We start from the raw sequence: 22,005 nt of genomic DNA on the forward strand, positions 1-22,005 counted from the left end.
TTTCATCGTGTCTATAAAAAGAACATCAATATGAAGACAACAAAAAAAGTTTTCAGTACAATCAATTCATCCCTAAAGTAATCATAATCATATTCAAGAAATCAAAACTCTGTAGTCAAGCAAAGACTTCAGTTCTCTTACACTAGATTTAAATTTTTTTTTTATTGAGTTATTGCTGATAATAAATCTCAACCGAGTATTGAGTAAATTATGATCATAGATAATTTGAGTACTTTGTAATTTTTTTTTTAATTTATTAAAATGTATAGTGTAAAAATCATTTATGTAAAGAAATGTATATGTAAAAATCATTTCAATGTTGAAAGGTGAATGATGTAACTAATCAAGAGTGATCAAGAAAAAACCGTGTGAAAGCAAGAACGTTCTTATGTGAAGGACATTAGTGGAAAAACTTATAGATTGTGAGGACTAGACGTAGTCCACATTTGATGAACTAAAATACATTATTGTATAATTCTCTTATCTCTATTATTTATTATTTATCATTCACTATCACTAATTACGTAAAATTAATCAATTTCATTTATTTTTTACTAACCAATAATGTTATTGATTTTTTTATGAGTAACCAAAATTGATTTTGAGTTAAGTTAAACTATATTAATGAAAACATGTTAGATTGATATAAAAAATAAAAATATAAGTTTTCAATTGAAGTGTAAAGTAAAATACAAATAACAAAAATGAAAATTGCTTTCATAGAATTTTTATTTACTTAAGACTTTGAAATTCTTCTTTTAAAATTATATTAATAATAGTATTTGTTTCTTAATCTTTGTCGTCAACAATTAGATTATGTAAGTCTAATGTGAAACTTCTACATTTTTTTAATTTACACAAGAGTAGCTCTAACTTTCAACACTTAGTGTTTAGATTCTAATAAAAAATTAAACAAAATAAACACACAGTTGGATAAAAAAAATCAAACGTCACATTTAATTGATTAAATAATAGAAAATATAGATAAAAAAATTAATTTATGTAAAAATTATTTAAATAATAGACGAAAAACGAAATACAGAGATAATGTTAGATAAAAATTGGAATTAAAAACACCCATCTTTCTCGATAAAGGTAAAAAAATGCTACACGTATCATTTGTTAAAATTGAAGTTTTTATAAAAATAGTTGACACAAAAAAACAAACAAAAGCGAAAAGGAACAAAGCATCGTTCACCTTTTGATAGTGATTCATCAGCGGTTCTAGGTTTATCGTCAATAATAATAACAACAATAATAAAGAAAATGAAATTACGCATTCATTCATTTAATAAAGTACGCGAGTCAATTATTTTTACTCCTTTGTCTAATAATAATTGACAAGGTAAAAAAAAAATTGTCCCTAAAATAATGGATTATTTCAATTTTAAAATATTTTTTAACAAATATTTAATTAATATTATTTACATTGTTTTTAGTATATATTTTTATTGTATATTTTTATAACATTGATAATTATCCATACTAAACAAAATAATTTGTTAATATAATATTTTATATATAAATTTTTGAATACTTCTGAAATAAATAAATAATTTGAAGACTTATAAATTTGGAAATTACAAGTAAAAAGTACTCCTAACATTAGACCCTGTATCCACCATGCTCATTTGTCTTTGAGGAGAAGGGCAATGGAGAAACAGTTGCATAGGTTGTTTGTGTTGTCAAATGTATTTGTTTTTGTTGCATCTCTTGTGTCCACAACTGAGAGTCAGAGCAATGTCTCAGGTGTAGGAGACCCAGGAATGCAAAGAGATAGTCTAAGGGTAGCCTTTGAAGCTTGGAATTTCTGCAATGAAGTTGGCCAACAAGCTCCTCACATGGGTAGCCCAAGAGCTGCTCAATGTTTTGATCTTTCAGAAGGTAAGCCAAATCACATAACAAAACATATTACACAGTCTCTCTCTTTTTTTACTTATCAAAGATCATTTCAGTCAGGATTTGAACTCAGGTTTCCTGAAGAAATCACCCTTCACTATATTCCAGTCTCTTAAATTTTATATAAGTGCTAAAAAAATTCTACAATTTTTAGTTTTATTTTGTTGAAATTGTAACTGGTAGTGATGGTTGGCCAGGTTCATTGATTCACAAGGTAACAGAAAATGATAACAAACTTGGTGTTGGGGATTCATTACCTGGTCTGAAACCAGAATACATCAACAACACAGACCTCTATGCTGTTCAAAAGGAACTTTATTTAGGTTCTTTATGTGAAGTTGAAGACACTCCAAGGCCATGGCAATTTTGGATGATAATGCTAAAAAATGGAAATTATGACACTAGGTCTGGGTTATGTCCTAAAGATGGTCAAAAAGTACCTCCTTTTAGTCCAGGAAGGTTTCCTTGTTTCGGAACAGGGTGCATGAACCAACCCATTTTGTGTCATCAATGGACAAAGCTGAAAGGTGGAGTAATGAGAGGAGGATTTAATGGCACTTATGATTTGGATTATGGTTGTGATGCAGTTGATAGTAATGTCTCTTTTTATGAGGTTGTTTGGGAGAAGAAAGTTAATGTTGGAAGTTGGTTGTTTAAACATAAGCTTAAGACTTCAAATAAATACCCTTGGTTGATGCTTTACTTGAGAGCTGATGCAACTAGTGGATTCTCTGGTGGTTACCATTATAACACTAGGGGAATGCTAAAAACTGTAAGTCTAAAGTTCTCAACATTTCCTTCACAATCCAATGTTTCAAATGACAAATGCATTAGCTACATATTAATTAAGATTTGTTAGTTTAGTTAGAATCACTATATAATAAAGTTTATCCTACACTTATTGGAATCAACTTTTTTCATTCAATCAATTTCAAATAATCCATCTTTCTCTCAATTATTTTTCTATTTGTTGGGCTCTGTCATGCTTCTGAATAAACACTCTATCTCATTATCACTTTACTTCTTTTTCCGGTCAATTTTGTTTAATTAACTGTTAAATTAATAAGTATTTTAATTTCCTTCAATGTATCAAATTTAATTAGACAAAATTAACCATCTGCATTTTATAATTCAGCTTCTAGAATCACCAAATTTTAAGGTGAAGTTAACCTTAGATATCAAGAAAGGTGGAGGATCCAAGAGCCAATTCTACCTTCTAGACATGGGAAGTTGCTGGAAGAACAATGGTGCACCTTGTGATGGAGATGTACTCACTGATGTCACTAGATACAGTGAAATGATCATCAATCCAGAAACTCCAGCTTGGTGTAGCCCTACAGGTTTAGGAAACTGTCCACCATTTCATATCACTCCAGATGACAAAAAAATATTCAGAAATGACACTGCAAATTTCCCTTATTCAGCTTATCACTATTACTGTGCTCCAGGCAATGCTCAACATTTGGAGCAACCTGTTAGCACTTGTGATCCTTATAGTAATCCTCAAGCACAAGAGATAGTTCAGTTGTTGCCTCATCCTATTTGGGGTGAGTATGGTTATCCCACCAAAAAAGGTGATGGTTGGGTTGGTGATGCAAGGACTTGGGAACTTGATGTTGGTGGCCTTTCAAGTAGGCTTTACTTTTATCAGGTCAGTAATTTAATTTACTACTCTTTTATTGGAAACTCATGAGTCATCACATTACATCACATGCTCATTTGTAGGATCTGGATTACATGCTGTAATAATCACACATAGTAATTAATTTTGACCATTAATTTGAGATCAGTTGGTTCAGATTTCACATTCATTCAACATATTTAAACAATTTAAGTCACTGTGATTTTGCAAAAGTTACATAGTATAATTTCTGCAAAATGTCAATCCAAACGGAAAACCAAATATCCACCAAGTGCATGTTTGGTTTGGCAGTAGAAATGGCAAAATCACGGTGAACCACTATGATTTTGTAGAAACTACACTTTGTAGCTTTTGCAAAATCACGGCGACTCAATGTGATTTTGCAATCTCGCCACAAAACTAAACATTCACTAAGTTGTTGATTTAGATTGCATGGTCGAGTTCAGTAACTGTGTCAGGGGTTTTTTTCCCTCACGTATGTGTCTAACAAATTTTAATTCATTTTTGTTGTGCAGGATCCGGGTACTACTCCTGCCAAAAGAATATGGACATCTATTGATACTGGTACTGAGATATTTGTTAGTGACAAAGATGAAGTGGCAGAGTGGACTCTAAGTGACTATGATGTTATTCTAACACACCCAAGAAATAGCTTGGTGACTCAAGTAGAAAGAAAATAGGATTGATAATAAAGAGTAAACTAAACTTTTGGGATTATTAGGTGATCCAAAAAGTTCAGGTTTCTAAATGCTCATTGTCAAAAGAAATCCTGAGGAATAAAGTATAATAAATTATGATAATCAAGGTTAATGATTTCAACGAATTTATTTGATTCAATCATTCTTGATTTTTTGTTTGTCATGAGATAAATTTTTTGTTTTTACTTTTTAGAGGTTACGGGTATGGACATATTTCAGTTAAGTAAATAGATATTTTAGAGCAATTAAATTTGAATATATGAAAATAGATAAAAATTGATAGGCGTGTTGTAAATTGATGTGATGAAAAATCACTTCAGTTGACAATAAGTTATTGTTAGTACTTGGAAAAAATATTGAAGTAATTAAGGTATGTTATTTCTGCTGAAGATAATTTTCATTGAGGTGAATGAGTTTCTACTTTTATAATAGAAACTACTTTTTGAAATTTATACAAAATTATGGCTTTGATGTCATTTTGCTAAACTTGGTAGAAACTACTTTTTGAAGCTTAGGGATCAAATTCTTTGTCGAAATAGAAAGAAAAAAAGTCATATTCGAATGGCCAGGTTAAAGAAGCACGTTTTCTTATCTCAAGTCTCAATCAATCCAATCCAGTGCTTTATCGAGTACCTTAAACGCAACGCTAGAAGTTTGGTCAGTTGGCCATACTTATTTCAGCTGGGATAGAGAGGATGATGAAGAAAATGATGTAAAAGGTATCCATATTTATATGATATTTGCTTTTATTTTAGTCATGCGAATCTTTAAAAATAGAAAATAACGTGAAAACAACTCAACTTTTTTATAACCATTAATCAATATTGAAAAACAGACAACGGTTTCTAAATGCAAATAAGTCATGTATAACAAAAGAGCCATCAATTCATCCTTTTTTTAGTAGAAGGTACTTAATGTTTGTTCGGACCATATTGCCGAAGGAACGCCTTATTACAAATATTGGAATTTAGACGTAAAAACAAATTAGTTTAAAGTCTAATACGAAGAAAGTGATAATTAATGCCTTATTGGAATTTAGACGTAAAAACAAATTATTTAAAAAATGCAATCAATGCATTTCACTTGAGAAGATGAATATGACACTTAAGTGTTTGAATATAATTCTCCATAAATTTAAAATAAATGCTTATTCATATTTCTAACAAACAAGTTTAAAGTTGACACGTGGTCTTCTTTTTTAAGAAATTTACATCATTCGTTCAACATTAATTATTAAATTACTTCGAAAATTTGTATATACCATCCAACTTATTTATTAGTTTTTCTCCACTCGTAATGAATTAGACGAACTCTCGTTATAATTAACTTTTGTTCATTAACTAATATGACAATTAATTTAATAATAACTCATGTAACATTCTAGATGCCAACTCATATCTACTTATGTGTCTATTCATTACAGTAGTGAACAATTCCACTGCTTTCCTTTATTGGAAATTTATATTAACAGTTCAATGTTAATTATACTGGTCTTTCAAATATAATTACATACATAATTTACTTAGTTACCTCAAAAATTTGCATATAGTCCAACTCATTTATTGGTTGTTCTTCACTCATAACATATTACACGACATTTCATTATAATTAATCTTCGCCCATTATATTTCTCCCTCGAAAAAGTAAACATAACATTTCTTTGCTTCACTGATAATGTACTTAAATTCTCACTTAATTAGCATTGGTCCACTCTTTTCACCCTTTAGGTAAGTATAATTGTTGCCCAACTCCTTAAATTAATTTTATCAATTCATAATATACACAATCAACAAAGAATGAATATGCATATTACTATATACACATGCATCGGTTTGGTATAGGTTATTTGGTCTTGAGTTCCTTCCATTTGATTTTCCTTCATTCAATTATCCTGCTCATTCATTCACAATGGTCTTCAACAATTTTTATCCGAACATTTCATTAGAATAATTCGAAAAGTATGTTTATACTTTATATTATTCAAACAAATATACATTGTAAACATTGCATAATATATGGTTTTATTGATCACACAGATTTAGTGTCTAATTCATATTAATATTTGTTTGACAGTTTTGTGCAATCCGACAAGATTAATGAAAGAACGACTGCTTATGGAGAATTATTCATGAATGCTAAATCAGAAGAAAATTTCACAAAGTTCTTTACATGCGCACGGTGGAAATGATTAACCAGTTATTCTGCACAACATTTTCCTTAACAAAAGATCATTAGACTACTATTAAAACCATTGCATTCATTAAATAAGTTGTTTGGCTCAATGCATTAGATGCAAAGAAATTCTATATTAGTGATCTATTAAGTTACCAATGTAATAGAATACAATGTCATTTAGGTTGAGTAACAAATTAGTAAAGACAAATAATAGCCACTTAACGATTGGACAACAATTAATAGTATAAACACATGACTTATGTTATACCTTCATTGACACATGTGTTGGCATTAATAGCACAAGAAGTTCATGAGTCTTAGGTTATTGGATATTAACACATCTTTAACCCATGTGCATATTTTGGTGTGGCTAAAAAAAAAGGATTCATGAACTTAAATGAATATTATCATGCCTCTTCCACTACTCCATCTAGACGCATGTTCATAAGAAAAATCAAATGATTAGAAAACTGTAAGTATTATAGGGTTTGAGTAGGTATGGTGTCATTTTACTTGTTAAAAAGATTTAGACATACATTATCTAACGGTTGACGATGAAGGTCAAGAAAAAATACTACTTCTAATATAGTTTAAAAATAAGTATTTCAAAGTCTTAAGTAAATAAAAATTCTACAAAAATAACTTTCATTTTTTGTTATTTGTATTATATAAATTTACCATATTTTTATTAATATTGTTAATTTTTGCATGAAGTTTTTTTTACTGACCCGTGCATTGTGCGGGTATAGGTTTAACTAGTGAATCAAGATCCAAAATATTGGTGTACAATTTTCAGCGACATTGGTCACGTGTTTGGACTTTTGCACCAAACTTAATTGTTTATGTGTAATAATTACTATTAGATTATTAATTTTTTTATTGAATATAATTAATTTTTTAAATTTTATATAAAACATAATTTAAATTTACTAAATTGTTCATTTGTATGTCAAACACGTAACTATCGAAATTAAATATTTTTATTAAAATAAGGATATATTAGGAATACTTACATTAAATTAATTAATTTTAGTTGATAAGACGGATCAAAATTTGATGTCTCATTTTTGTTTATAATGTGACTAGAGGAAGTCAGTTGTAAGTGTGTAATGATATTAACAACTTATAGCACAAGATATATACTCCCAATTGCTACTAAGAACCTAATAGAACTTTTCAAAAGAAAGTTTCTTTTTCAAACAATTATTTTTCGGTTGGATCAAGGTCCACTTCTGGAACCCCACCTGCATTAGTAGAGGTGCATATTTTCTAAAATATTGAGTTTTTAAATATATAAATTTTGTTGATTCTCTTTTGGTAATAAATAGAAATCGAGGAATGAATTATGTTTTTCATTTGATGCAGATTAGCTTCTTGTTCTTCTAAAAGCATGTAGGACTTTTTTAATATATATAAAAAATCAAATTGATATTAATATTTATTTAATTTCATTGATTAAAACATGGCATTACAATCTTCTCTTTATTTCTCTTTTGTCTTCATCTTCTTCGTAACAGAAGAGTTCATAATAGAAGAAGAGTAATTTATGATCATTTTTGGATATGAAATCACCCTCTATATCTATTATTTTTTTGTTATCATTTTACCTAATGAAATAATTCTCACATATATTAATTTTTCTTTGTATTTTTCTGTTATCTCGCAACTTACGTGCGACATTTAATTTTCCTGTCTAATTGTTGTGTTTATTTTATTCAGATTTACTTTGATCCAGGACATACAAACAAATTCAATCAATGAAACATCATCAAAATTACATATATGGATATATGCATATTTCAATCACTTTAATTTTGTCAACTATGAAAATAAGTATCATCTTAATTTTTTGACATAGATTATCAAAAAATGAAAAAATGTTTCCAATTTTGTAAAATCATTTTTTACTATTTATTATTATTATTGCAAAAAGTATTAATTTAGGAGTAAAACTGAAAAAATAATTAAAATCAATACCACTTTAAAAAACACAGCAACACTTATTTTGAGAGAATTTTTATATTTTCTAGTCCCAAAATAATTGCTGTAGTTGACCATATCACACAAATTAAGAAAAGATGATAAATAAATTAAAGAAAATGGTGATTTTATTAAACTATCTATATCAACTATTGATTTATTTTCATTATCATAATAACTTAGAATGATGCACACAACATTATTTAGATGGTACAATTAGAAAATAAATATTTAAAGTTGCATTAAAAACGGAAAGCAATAATTTTTTTTGAGACAATTTTTGTGTGCAAATGTGACAATTATTTTTGGACAGAGGGAGCAATGATTAAAATTGATTTTAATTTTAATTAAAAGTAAGTTAAATGTAACATAATTTATGTTTGAATATATTCGTATAAAAGTGAATTTAATAATAAATTATAATGTAAAAATCACGTTATAATTCAAAAACTACAAATCTTAACTTCTGGAAGAAAAATCAATTATAATTATAACACCAAAACCAATTTTACAACTAAAGAGTTGATTTTGACTCTTCTACAATTGAAACCAAAGATACACTTATTGGCTGGTTTAATGTACTACGAGCTAATAGAAAGCAGTACACTTTGGTTCTCACAGATAGCAGTACACTTTTGCTCTCACAGAACCATAATAAAAGAGAGAGTTAGTAGTACAGCTAAAATTTCCTAGTACATGCATATGTACTGCAAAAAGTACAAACCATTCCCTCCTTATCCTATTACATATAGAAATCAAACGGAATCACACCTTCATTCAACAATGCATTTTATGCATATGGTAATTTGAAAACCCAAATGTTCAATGAGGCAACCTTCTTATTAGATGAGAAGCTGATTAATTTCACACAAAGAGGGGGTAAGATGATGTAATTTAGATGTAGAAAAGGTTGGGGGCTGAGATTAATTGTTAGAGACAGCACAAAGACAGGGAACAGGCTGAGCATGGATGGAACTATCGACAGAATTGAGGAGACAACTGTCATGGTTCCACTCATGCACTGCCTCTTCCCTGGCTCTGTTCCAATTACTCCTTAGTCCCTTTCCTCTTTTATTTGTTCATTTATTTATCTAGTATATGATTTGTTTTAAAATGTGTTGAATTAAAATGCAATGAATCCAGCATCTACTGATATACATCTCATTCTGTTTTTAATTACTAAATGAAAAACTATAATCCGATATATAATTGTGAAGCAAAAGTATGGTTATATGCCTTATCGTTATACATCTGTCAATTGTCATTCACTCATTCTAGTTTCTACTGTCTTATACATTTTTATAGTAGAGTGGACACTGAAATCAGACTTTTTCTGTAATTTCACGTGTTCTGGTTTGGTGGTTTAGGGGAGAAACATATGAGTTCAAAAAATAAAAATTCATGAGTTCAACTTTCCACACATACAAAATAACAACTAAAAACACTAACACTTCTAGTTAAATATGTTGAAATTTGCAGTATATGGACAATAAAGTGTGGTCCGAGTCATCCGACACATTTTGAGTGATTATGCATGAAGTAAGAAAGTTTTATTCTCTAAGGCTATGATATAAACTAGATTTCCAACTCTTGCAATGCTTGAAATTTGAAAAGATTAGGATTTATTTTTGACCGAATATGAGACTAATCTCCTAATATGTTTATCATAAAACACTCGCCCCTCGCACAAGCTCAACACTGCTTAACTAACTTAACTAACTGAGCTTAAACTCATTTGATAGTTATACATTATAATTTATAATTATATATTTAAAATTCTAAATTAAGAGCCTAAAAGAATAGAGAACAGAAGATCAGCAAGTTATCTGAGTAGTGATAAGCTGCAGCTGCATATTTTCTGAGTTCAACAGAGAGATTCACCAAACCAAGCCATGAATGAGAGAATAAAGACAAAATTAACAAAAAGAAGGGGTTTACATCACATGGTAGCATCAATTAATATTATTATTATTATTATCAGACAAGCATAAAGACTTAGTAAGGTCAACAAGAACACATGTATGATGATCTTCTCCAAGTTTATAATCAAGTTTACCAGATTCAATAAGCTCCAAATCCTCCAAAAGTATCACATAATGTTCTTCAACATCCCCTGCACTCTTTTTTCCTCCAACCATTGCTGCAACCATCTCCCATCTTTCTGGATGCCTCTCATCTACTAAAGCTAAAGCCAGCTCAAACAATTTGTTCTCCTTCCAACTCCACCCACATAACCCCTTTGGAATTTCATCCATGTCACTCTTCATCATAGAATTGTGATTCTATGAGGTGATTAAAAATGATGGAAATTCAATTACATTACATTATGCTAATAATAATAATATACTAATTTTGGAGAATCTCATTAGTACCTTATTTGAATTAATGGGTTGTATTATGTCTTCACCCTTGTGTGATACTTGGAGGAGTCAAGTACCTGCAAAAATCAAAATCATCTTATCTTTGGCGTCATTAAAAGGGCCACATGAGATTAAATTAAACTCAATTTATATATGATAATGAAAGGTTGATTATTTTGGGCCAAAACAGTAAAATGATAATATAATAAAATAGAGAAAATTAAGTACCTCACTATCCATTTTCTAGTAAGAATTAGACTCTCGAGATTTTTTTATTTCCTATTTAAGGTATTGATGTCATGTGGTCCTTGATTTTTTTGAGCATGCTTCATGTGGAAATTTATATACCTGAAATATTTATGCATAATGATAATATATTTGAAACATATGGATGAAGCAAGGCCAGAAATTGTCCAAAAATTATCTATTGCACGGATAGTAGGTGAATTTTGGTGGTTAAGATTGAACAATGCTTGATCTTTCTGATAGATTCGATACCTCACCAACCGGAATTAGGTCACTTTCGAAGGTGTAGGGTCTGATTAAAGTCTAAGATGCAGAAAGCACAGGGAAGTAAACAAGAACATAATAAGATAATTAGATAGCGTTTATTTTGGGTTTTTTCTTTTTCATTTTAGGTTTATTAATTAAATCACTTTCTTTCAGTCGATTAATATATAAAATAATTAAAAATAAGAAGAAAAAAATAAGCATGTTTCCAAAAATAGTAAAAACAAAAAGTCAATTTTGGAACTTGTTAACGCATTAGAGTCCCCCCATCAGTAGATATTAGAATTATCTTGACAATACTCACGGTTTTTCTCTGAAATAGGAATCACATTATCTGTAGGGGTGTGAAATATGATTAATTGAAATATATTGATAAATTGGATTTACCAAATCATTTAAATATTGAATAACATATTAAAAAATAATTCAGTTAATTAAAGTTAATTCAAAAATCAGTTTAACAATTTTAAATTTTTTTTAACCTCAATTAAGATAGTTTTCTTATAAAATTTTTGAAATTTATTTTTCTCGAAAAGATATATAGAAAATATCGAAACTTTAAAAAAAATTATTTTTTTCTTGCAAATGTTTTGAGAAAAAATCAAAAACATATTTTTTCTAAAAAAAATTTGGTTTTTTTTTAAAAAAATTGAAACTTTTTTTTATCTATTTTTCTCAAAAAAATTTTGCCAAAAGAATTTCAAAATTATTTTTTCAAAAAAAAAATTTATCAGAAAATTTTTTATATTTATCTTTTTTGAAAAAAAAAATTGTTTTATCTAAAGAATTTCAAGATTCTTTTTTCAAATAACTATTTTGAAATTGATTTTAACTAAAAATTTGTTCAAAATATTAAAGTAGTTTATATTTATAAACCAATTTTAAATAGGTTTAGAACTGCACTGAAATTAATTTAAAAGTAGTTTTCAATAACTGAACTAAACCATTTATGTAGTTCAACATAGTTCGATTTTTACACCTTGAACACCTCTAGCTACCTCCGTTATTTTTTATTTATTTTAAAAGCTAAAAAAGATATATATACTCTATATTTACAATTTATTTAGTAATAATTTTAAAGATAGTGATTGAAAATGATGATTATTGGAGGTGACAAAATGGTGGACAGCAGTAGCCGTGGAAGATAGAGGTGGTGTTTGGTGCTAACCAGAGTTGTGCTGGATGATATTTCTAAAATATTAATAAATATATGTAAGTTTATACGTTTTTTTATAGATACAATCAGGTTGTTGGTTCAGTGGTTGTTTTTCAAATTGATATTGAATAACTTCTCATATCCAAACTCAGGTACTACGCTAAAATGTGCTAAAAATAAACAACCAGATTGTTACAACTATTTAGTAAAAATATTTTTACTATGAATGTTATTTTTATATAGATTTTTGCAAATTGAATAACAGAACTAAAAGTTGTATCTATTCTTCTGACATTATTTTTTTAACAATTGTGTTCGGAAAAAATACAATACGAAATTTTGCTATTACTATCCACTTTGTCTCATTATTTTTTATATTCTAAATCATTTTATTCTTCTCTAATGCATGAGTGAAGAATAAGAAAGATTATCTTATAATATACTAGATACTTTTTGTGTGTTAGTAAAAATTATATTAAAATTTTTCAAAGTATCTTAAAGGGGATTTATTGTTCATCTCATTTGCATCCAATTGATGACATTTAGAGGTGGTAGCCAACAAATGACTACCATATAATGGTGATCAAAGGTCGGCGGTGATTGTGGTGGTCAGAAGTTGTAATTAAAGTGGTGTGTGACAACATTTGTAGCAATAGAATAGTGGTCGGTGATAGTTAAAATGGTGATTGACAATAATCAAAATAGTAACACAATCATTGATGATCATATATTAACATTTAAAAAAAAAAAGAATTACATAACATATTTTTTAGTTTTCAAATTTAAATGAAATATGTTTTTATCAAGGAAATAAATCAATTCAACCTCATTTTCCATAAATTTAACTTTAAAACAAATAATCATAAACTTTAAACTATCCCTGAGTTTAACCATGACAGCTATATACATAGTTAAGGTATCTGACCAATACTCATTTTTGTGATAAACTGGCTATACATTGAGAACCGGTGGAGTTTAATGGAAATTAAGATGCGACTTAGATATTTGAGAGTGATATTTTTATAATTTTTTTTTTGTAAGATATAAATCAAAGTCTAAACAAATACAGAATCATTATTTAAACTGTTTTTCTTTTTAAAAAATAATGATCTTAATTACTTGATTGATTTTGATTTTTTCAAAATTACACTTAGTATGAATACAATTATGAATAATCACATAAGTTAAATAGAATTATATACACAAAAAAAACTCTCAAATAATAATTATAAAGTAAACGCTGACATATTTTTAAGTTTTGTTAGATATATAATACCGCAACAATTAACTATTTAAAAGTGATGTCATTTTTTTCATTTTTTATGACTTAAATTTAGAATCCACCTCAAATATCAATCTTTGACTTGTACACATGTGAAAAATATCAGACTTATCCAAGACTTTGACACAGCATCCTAAAGAAATAAATATGTCACTGGCTCATGTTCAAGTATTTCAATCTTAGAATAAAGTAAATTTTATTTTTCTACTACAATACTATACAAAAAGCATTCATACATATACCTGGTTTCAAATATATATACAACTTAAATTTCAAGCCCACATATTTGTGGCATCACATTTAATTCCTAGTATCCATATTTGTCTTATTCTCTAATGGTCCTACAGTAGTTTCTACTTCTTTTGATATAATCCATATAATTTAAGGTTTAAAGTTTTACCTAATTACAATATAGTATTGTATCCAAAATTATAAGCAAAAACATGTCAAAAAAATTGATATATTTACATCAACTTTATTTGATGAACTTTTGCTTATATTTTGGGAGGACGAATAGATATTATATAATGGTCTAGTTATATATGCAATGGTGGATTTCATTTAGTGAAGCCAAGTTCAAAGGGGACGCCAGTGGCTGGCAACCATACACCACCTTGGAGCCATTGATCAGCAGTATATTTAATTGCTTCCTCTTTGGTAAGAACTCCATGTCCCCACTTAACTCTTGCTGAAGAATTAGCACCAAGTCCAGTGTTAGCATACTCAGCAAAGAAACATGTATCAAGGAATTGTGTTCCTGACCAAGGAAGATATCCATCTGGTTGAATTAAATCACCAATTGTATTTTCCATGAATATAGCTCTCGAATAAGCCTTCCATGGCCTCGCTAAATAAGACCTCACTGTCAATCTATCAGCTTCCAATGATGCATCTGGCATGATCTCACAATTCTGAATTACTACACCTGTTGGCATGTTCTTTTGATCTGTTCCATCAGCCACCACTATGGTTTGTTGATTTGGACCTGGTTTTCTCACTAGTATTTTGGAGCTTTGTATTAAGGTTGTTGAGTACCCGAAAATGAAATCAATCGTGCCTGAAATTTCACAGTTTCTATAGAATTGACGGTGGGCGTGTGCATACAATGTGTCTTGATAACCTCTTATGGCGCAGTCGAAGAATACTGATCTGTCACCTTGAACGCGAAGTGCTACTGCTTGATGCTTGCTTGCTCCTGCTGTGTTCTCAAATGCCATTGACTTTGCAACAAAATCTTCTGCAACAGTAGCTGCACATTCAAGTAATATCTTAATTCAATATATATATATATAATTTTGAAAATATAATTAGTAGGTGAAATGAATGGAGAAGAACTTACAAAATGTAGCAGTTCTCATAGTCTTCCAACCATCTACATAATTTTTACTACCAGTGATGATAGTCTTGGTAGGGCCATCACCAAACATTAGAATTCTCTTCTTTTTCTTGTCAACGGTAATGTATTCATCGTAGGTACCAGCCTTAACGTAGATAACATATCTACCTTCATGATCTTTAGGATAAGAGTTAATGGCATCAAGAACAGTGTTAAATTGGCCACTTCCATCTTTGGCAACAACAACATTAGGTTTAGGAGTACGACCTGTATCCATATCAGCCAATAGCCTGCGATCAGCAGCAGTCATCCAAGTTGGGTAACCATCGTGATCAACCTCAAGAAGACGACGAGAAGCAGGATTAACCTTCAAATCCAAGTTAAATGCAATGAGTACTTTGGAAATCTCAGACACAACATCAAGTGCTAACGCGGTAAGTTTTCCAACATAATCCAAACTGTCTGTTTGCAACTGTTCTTGAATCTTCTTTTCGCCGTCGGTGTCAAAGCCGTCAAGGCATGATTGTTGGTAGGCAATGACAGCACCTAACCAGTTTTTAAGTTCTGATGCACGGTCATTAACGTTGTGAATGTCGTTATCATTAACCATAATATTGGAGGCTTGTAATTCATCTATTGCGAATTCTAACAAGTCTTTGCAATCGTCAAGGGCCATTTTTGTGCTGGAAATGTTTTTGCTATTTTCAACTGTGAGTCTGTCGCTCATGTTAAATGCTTTGATCACATTATCCATTGTATTTTTGACAACACTTTTTATGTAATCTTTTGGGTCTGAGGTGTTAACAGCACTAAGAGTGTCAACACAAAATTTATGGTCATCGCTGTTTTGGCACACTGCTGTTACAGCTTTATTATGTGCACTCAAATCGTTGTTGTTATTGGTTCCATCACTGGGAACAACGGTTTCACCGCTTGGGCCTGATGTTCGAACAAGAGCAACAACACCTAAGGCAACACCTACTACAAGAATCACAGAAACAGCTGAAACTATAACTTTTCTTTCCATTTTCTTATTAACTTACTTTTTGCAATCTTTATTTTACCTTTTAAATGGTTTTATATATCTTTTTTTTATCAATGAGTATGTGATATGAAAATGAGGTTTTCAATTCCTTACTATTTCTGGGAGTGATGTTTTGAGATAATATTGGTCATTGTTTGATGAACCATTTCTAGTACTTTTTTGTTTTATATGGATGGTTCAAGGTTTAGTTTTTTGGATACGTTGACCATTTCTTTGAAAATTGACTTCTGGTTTCTATCAGATATACTAAAAATTGTTTAACCATCAATCCTTAAGGGAATTGATCGGCAATGCGTATGCACATTTGCTATCCATCACTTTTATTACAATTTCATCCGCTCAATTATTTTGTGTATGAGGCGTCTTAGACGGATAATTATTTGTGTTACACATTTTTTATTTTGGTCATCAAATTTTAAATATGAAGGACACACTAAATCAAAACAAACTGAAATTTATCTTTATTTTTTTGGTAAACTACGTGATTCGTAAATTATAATAAAATAAATATCTATTTTGGCATAAATAGTAAGAATTTTACTTTTTAACTTTTGTTCTTTTTTTTTACCGTGCAGCATATAGCTTTGTCGTGTGACCTACACACATTCATTGTGTTTAATTCACAAAATATAAATACTAGACGGAACAATGTATATCAATACAAAATTGTACACGATAACTTTTTATACTTTAATATGTTTGATGATCGATGCACATCACATATAAAATGTATAAAATATATATATATAAGGCTTGGTACTTTACATCCACCTCTTTTTAAGAAGGTGTAAATAACTTATACATTTTTATTTGGACAAAAACATCACTATTTATTATTTTAAATAAGTAAAATTGAATTGTAGTTTTGTAACTTTTATTTTTAATTATTATTTTATAAGTCGTTAATCTACACCACATTAACAATCTATACCTATTTATTTGGATAAAATCATCTTTACTATTTTAAATAAGTAAAATTGAAGACAGACAAGTGTCCGAAGCTTTTGCTTTTGCTTTTTAGAAAATATTCGTTTTTTCTGATAATAGTTTTTTTTTTTAAGTCTGAAATCGAATACGGTCTAGGGCTGAGACTTAATACATTAACCTATTTTTCAAAACATTGCATCAAAACAAATTTTTGCCAGATGACAAGCAATCCTTAGTATTTGTTATTTTGAAATTGAATTTATTAAAAGAGATCAAAACTCAATTCCGGATTTTCTAACAAGAGAATTTCTTCAAAACAAGACTTGAGTGATGCCTAGAAAATCAAAAAGAATCGAGGTCCAAAAGGACCAACCACTAGACAACTCAAAACCTCTTTCATCGGCAAAACTCATCCGATCTTGGGTAGAAGCAGTCGAAATATATACAATATATATATATATATATATATATATAAATATATAGTATATAATATATATATATATATATATAAATATATATTAGTTGGTGCAAATTAGCATCATGCACATTTTTATTTCAAACAAGAGAATCCAACATTAATAAGGAGATGAAGGAGAAAAAATGATGTAGAGAGAATCAAGATATATAGTAAAGAGAGATAAGAAGGAGATAATGAGAGAAAGAGAGAGACTAGAGAGATATAAGAGAGGGGGTGACATGAAAATGTATAGAGAGTGTGTAGAGAGAGCCAGTAGAGAAAGATAAGAGGGGGAGAGAGGGGAAGATATATAAGATAAAAAAATGAGAAACTAGAGATATACATGAGACAATAGCGAGATAATTAACTTTTAGTATTTGTCTAACACACCACACATGCCTATCCAAATAAACTTAAAACTTTCCTTGGATTCGAACCTCTAATAATCACCACCGCTGAACCAAAATCAAATATCTTGACAAGTTTACTTCGCAAATGTAATTAGCCATTGCTTTCTCTCAAAAATCTATATTTTAGAAACTCCTCTGACGACTACCGCATATCCAACAACAGATGAGGGACAAAAAAAAAACTGGCCTGAGAAACCATTGTTGTTTTAACATCAAAATAGAGTAAAATAAAATATTTATAAATAATCTCGTTTATTAAATGAATAAAATTTTACAAATAAAATTTTTTATATAGTAAATATTTCGTAATATCTCTTAACAAACTCAATTAATTATCAAATTTATAAATCTAACTTATAATTACAGTTAAAATAGAACATAACTTTAAAAAATAATCATTTGTTTTCAAAAACATAATCACTTATATCTGTTTAATTTATAACAGCTTTTGAAAAAAAATCATAAACTGAAAATAATCTTAAAAATTGTTTCAAATGAAAAATTATTTTTAGTAGTTTATCATAAAAATTATTTTTATAAATGATTTTTTTATTTAAAAAATTTAATTTTCATCGTAGACAACTTCTGCTATTTTTAAGAATCTCTAACAAATAATCTTAAAATTATCAAATATCAAAATCTCTTTTTATAATCCGTAACAAACGAGCGTTGAATAAAAAAATTGATGTATATATAAAAAACTAGTTTATACATATAAAAAAATTAAATAAAGTTAAATAACATTCTTAATTAGTGTGTATATAATTATTTTTGCTTATAATATTTTATTAATTACGAGTACATTTTGCTAGACCTATATATAGTGTATTTTTATTGTAAATCTCCATTTTATAAAGAGAATCATTCAAAGATTAATGATGAGATAAGTAAAGTCTAAGAAATAATTATTTCAGATATAATTTAAACTTAAGCTCTCCTTTAAACTTAAGCTCTCCTGAATAATTCACTATTCTCTAAAACTCATTAACTATTTTGACTCAGTCACTTTGATTATATAGAATACTAATTATATCATCATCTAATATTAAGAATCTTTGTATAAAAAAAAGATAGTCATATATAATTCTATCCTAAAGGTTTTTATTTTACTCAAAAGAAAATATACAGTTTTGAAAATACAAATTACTTTTTTATTACATTAAAAATTAAATAAATTTACCTACTATTCTTAACTTGTATTATATAATTAATTATTTTAACTTATAATTGAGTAAGGATAGGGTAGATGAAACACTTACAAAATAATTTTTTTCACAAACGAATTAAAGTAAAAAATTTCAAGTAACATATAAGCTGTACACATACAATTCTCCCATACATACAAATCACATGTAAAGGGTTCCACCTGAGCTAGCTAGCTTGAAATTGAGACCAGCTTCAAAGTAGAATCAACACATGTAAGCTAGTAAATTTTTTCTATGTACTTAACTGAACAAACTTGTGTGTACATAAAAAGTACACACCTGTAACTACTAACAATAAATGAATTCCCAATTCCCAACCCTTGAAATGAATTTGTTGAAACTGAATTAAGCTTTAGTGAAGCCAATGGTATAAGGAATACCAGTAGCCTTCAACCAATCATCAGCTTTTCCAGTTGGTCCAGCTCTAAGGAATTGTCCTGCAGTAAATTGTGCAGCTTCATTAGAATTAATATTAGGGTGATAACCTTTCCAGTTAACCCTTTTAGAAACATCAGCACCAGGTCCAGTATTAGCATATTCAGCATAATACAATGTGTCAAGAAATTGAGTTCCATCCCAAACACTCCATCCTTCTGGTTGAATTAAATCACCAATATTTGATTCCATAACAACTGTCTTAGAATATTCTTTCCATGGCCTACCCAAATATGATTTGAATTCAAATCTAACCGGTTGCAAAGCACTTTCTGCAACGATTTCACAGTTTTGGAGTACAATTCCTGTAGCCATGCTTCTTTGCTTTGTTCCGTCCGCTGTTACTGTGTTGAATTGATTAGGTCCTGGCTTTCTTATGACGATTTTAGAGTTTTGGATTAACGTTGGAGATGCACCAAATATGAAGTCCACTGTACCAGAGATTTCACAGTTGCGGTAGAATTGTCGATTTGTTTGAACGTATAATGTGTCTTGGTAACCGTGCATTGCACAATCAAAGAATGCTGTCATGTCTCCTTGGTTTCTAAATGCTACTGCTTGGTGTTTTTCTGGTCCTGCTGTGTTCTCGAATGCCATTGACTTTGCAATGAATCCATTTGCAACATTTGCTGTTATAAATACATAATAAACACATGATCAATTCAAGTTAAATTCATTGATCCAATATATATATATATAAAACTTACCAAATGTGGCTGTTTGCATCGTCTTGACACCATCTACAAAGTTTTTGTGACCGGTGACGATGGTCTTTGTAGGACCATCGCCATACATAAGAATATTTATTGACTTTTTGGGAATAGTGATATACTCGTCGTAGACACCAGCCTTAACATATATAATGTATCTTTCTTTGAAGTCTTTAGGATAGGAATCAATAGCCTCTTTAACTGTTTTAAATTTACCACTACCATCTTTAGCAACAACCACGTTTGGTGGAGGATTTCCACCGTTGTTTGTCTTAGACAATAACTTACGATCAGAAATTGAGAACCACGTGGGCAATCCTTCGTTATCTAGTTCATTAACATCCAAAAGACGACGAGAAGCTGGATTCAAATCCATTTTCAAGTCGAAAGTTTGGAGGATGTGAGTCATACTAGTTACAATGTCAAGTGTCATTCCAGTAAGTTTTTCCATTTGGTCCAAACTTTCTGTTTTCAAGAGTTCCTTCACCTGGTCCTCACCTTTGGTGTCGCTATCAAACCCTTCCGTGCATGATTGTTGGTAGGAGATAACAGCACTCAACCAATTCCTAAAGTCAGGTATTTGATCATGAATCGCTTGAATGTGGTTATCACGAACTAAATTAGCTGATGCTTCGAGACTATCAAGAGCGAATTCCATTAAATCTTTGCAATCATCAAGGGCCATATGGACACCAGGATTTTTGTCTCCATGTTCAATTGTTAACCTATCACTCATATTTAATGCACCTATAACGCTTTTCGCACTTGCTGCAACAGCAGCTGCAAAATAAGCTGTTGGATCAGAGGAATTGGCGGGTTTAACAGAGTTAAGAGTGTCATGACAAAGTTGTGGATTTTCAGTTACTTGACAAATGGATTTCAAATTTTTTTGATGTGCTGCTAATTCAGGATCACTACTATCCTTTTTGTTAACAACAACTACAACTCCAATGGCAACACCCACCACAAGAATGATGGATACACCAGAAACAAGCACTTTTCCGTTCATATCTTTTTTGTTTTAAACTTCTTCAGATCTTTTTTTATTTTTTTATTCCTCCCCTTATTTGGTTTTAATTTGTGTATGGAGAGGCTGATTGATTAGTAGAAATATATAATTAGGCACAGAAAAAACCACAAGGATATTGAGGTTCTTATATAGGATGGGAATTTCTTCTTTTTATTTTATTTTATTAGTCCTAGAATAGATGTGAGAAAGACAACCTTAAGATGAATGAGTGTTTAGAAATGTAGATCATAATTAGGACACTGTTATTTCTTCCTATAATAAGCAAGAATTGGTATTTTTCAGGATAAAATTATGTGATGAATTGGTGGTAGACAAGGTTAGCTTGCATTGTGATGGCTAAAAATAGTTGAGGCATGGACAAATTTTTAGTCTATGGATATATATTCTTTCAAGTCGTCCTTTATTGTTGGAAAACCACATACATGATCGATCATTCGTTGATGAACTTCAATGACTTGTTCCCGTTAATTCAGATGGCAAGGATCACTTGTGTTATGGATAGTGTTATATTTTGATAATTTAAGGAGTTAATGGTAATTCTTGATACAAATCAAAATTTGCAACTTTTTTTTATGTATAAACTAGCAAAATTTGCGGTTAGTATGACTGATCTATATTTATAATATATAAAAACATAGTCATAAGCAACATTTCATTTATTATTTTTCCATGCAATACCAAATTTGCCACGTCATAGTAATTTTGAGGTGGCATAGTCTAAAACACATATTCACACTATTTTATTTTA

General features: G+C 29.5%; 3 protein-coding genes and 1 long non-coding RNA gene across 4 annotated transcripts; 1 reads left to right on the forward strand and 3 right to left on the reverse strand.

Annotated features, from left to right (window-relative positions):
* Positions 1-1,581: 1,581 nt before the first annotated feature.
* On the forward strand, positions 1,582-4,378 carry LOC101490152 (uncharacterized). The gene is made up of 4 exons (XM_004495808.4): positions 1,582-1,884; positions 2,097-2,671; positions 3,035-3,550; positions 4,057-4,378. The coding sequence occupies exons 1-4, from the start codon at positions 1,653-1,655 to the stop codon at positions 4,219-4,221; spliced, it is 1,488 nt and encodes a 495-aa protein (XP_004495865.3). The 5' UTR covers positions 1,582-1,652; the 3' UTR covers positions 4,222-4,378.
* A 6,072-nt stretch (positions 4,379-10,450) lies between these two features.
* Positions 10,451-11,378, reverse strand: LOC101490703 (uncharacterized). The gene is made up of 2 exons (XR_012162805.1): positions 10,983-11,378; positions 10,451-10,831 (listed from the first exon to the last, which is right to left on the reverse strand). It is a non-coding gene; the product is annotated as an uncharacterized lncRNA (long non-coding RNA).
* Positions 11,379-13,873: 2,495 nt separating this feature from the next.
* On the reverse strand, positions 13,874-16,065 carry LOC101491226 (pectinesterase/pectinesterase inhibitor-like). Its single transcript, XM_004495811.4, has 2 exons — positions 15,042-16,065; positions 13,874-14,951 (listed from the first exon to the last, which is right to left on the reverse strand). Exons 1-2 carry the CDS (start codon positions 16,063-16,065, stop codon positions 14,260-14,262), a joined length of 1,716 nt encoding a protein of 571 aa, XP_004495868.1. The 3' UTR covers positions 13,874-14,259.
* Positions 16,066-19,132: 3,067 nt separating this feature from the next.
* Positions 19,133-21,426, reverse strand: LOC101491547 (pectinesterase-like). Its single transcript, XM_004495812.4, has 2 exons — positions 20,225-21,426; positions 19,133-20,146 (listed from the first exon to the last, which is right to left on the reverse strand). The coding sequence occupies exons 1-2, from the start codon at positions 21,234-21,236 to the stop codon at positions 19,428-19,430; spliced, it is 1,731 nt and encodes a 576-aa protein (XP_004495869.1). The 5' UTR covers positions 21,237-21,426; the 3' UTR covers positions 19,133-19,427.
* Positions 21,427-22,005: the final 579 nt, after the last annotated feature.

This window comes from Cicer arietinum, chromosome 4, assembly GCF_000331145.2.
Source record: "Cicer arietinum cultivar CDC Frontier isolate Library 1 chromosome 4, Cicar.CDCFrontier_v2.0, whole genome shotgun sequence".
In the NCBI taxonomy this organism is placed as follows: domain Eukaryota; kingdom Viridiplantae; phylum Streptophyta; class Magnoliopsida; order Fabales; family Fabaceae; genus Cicer; species Cicer arietinum.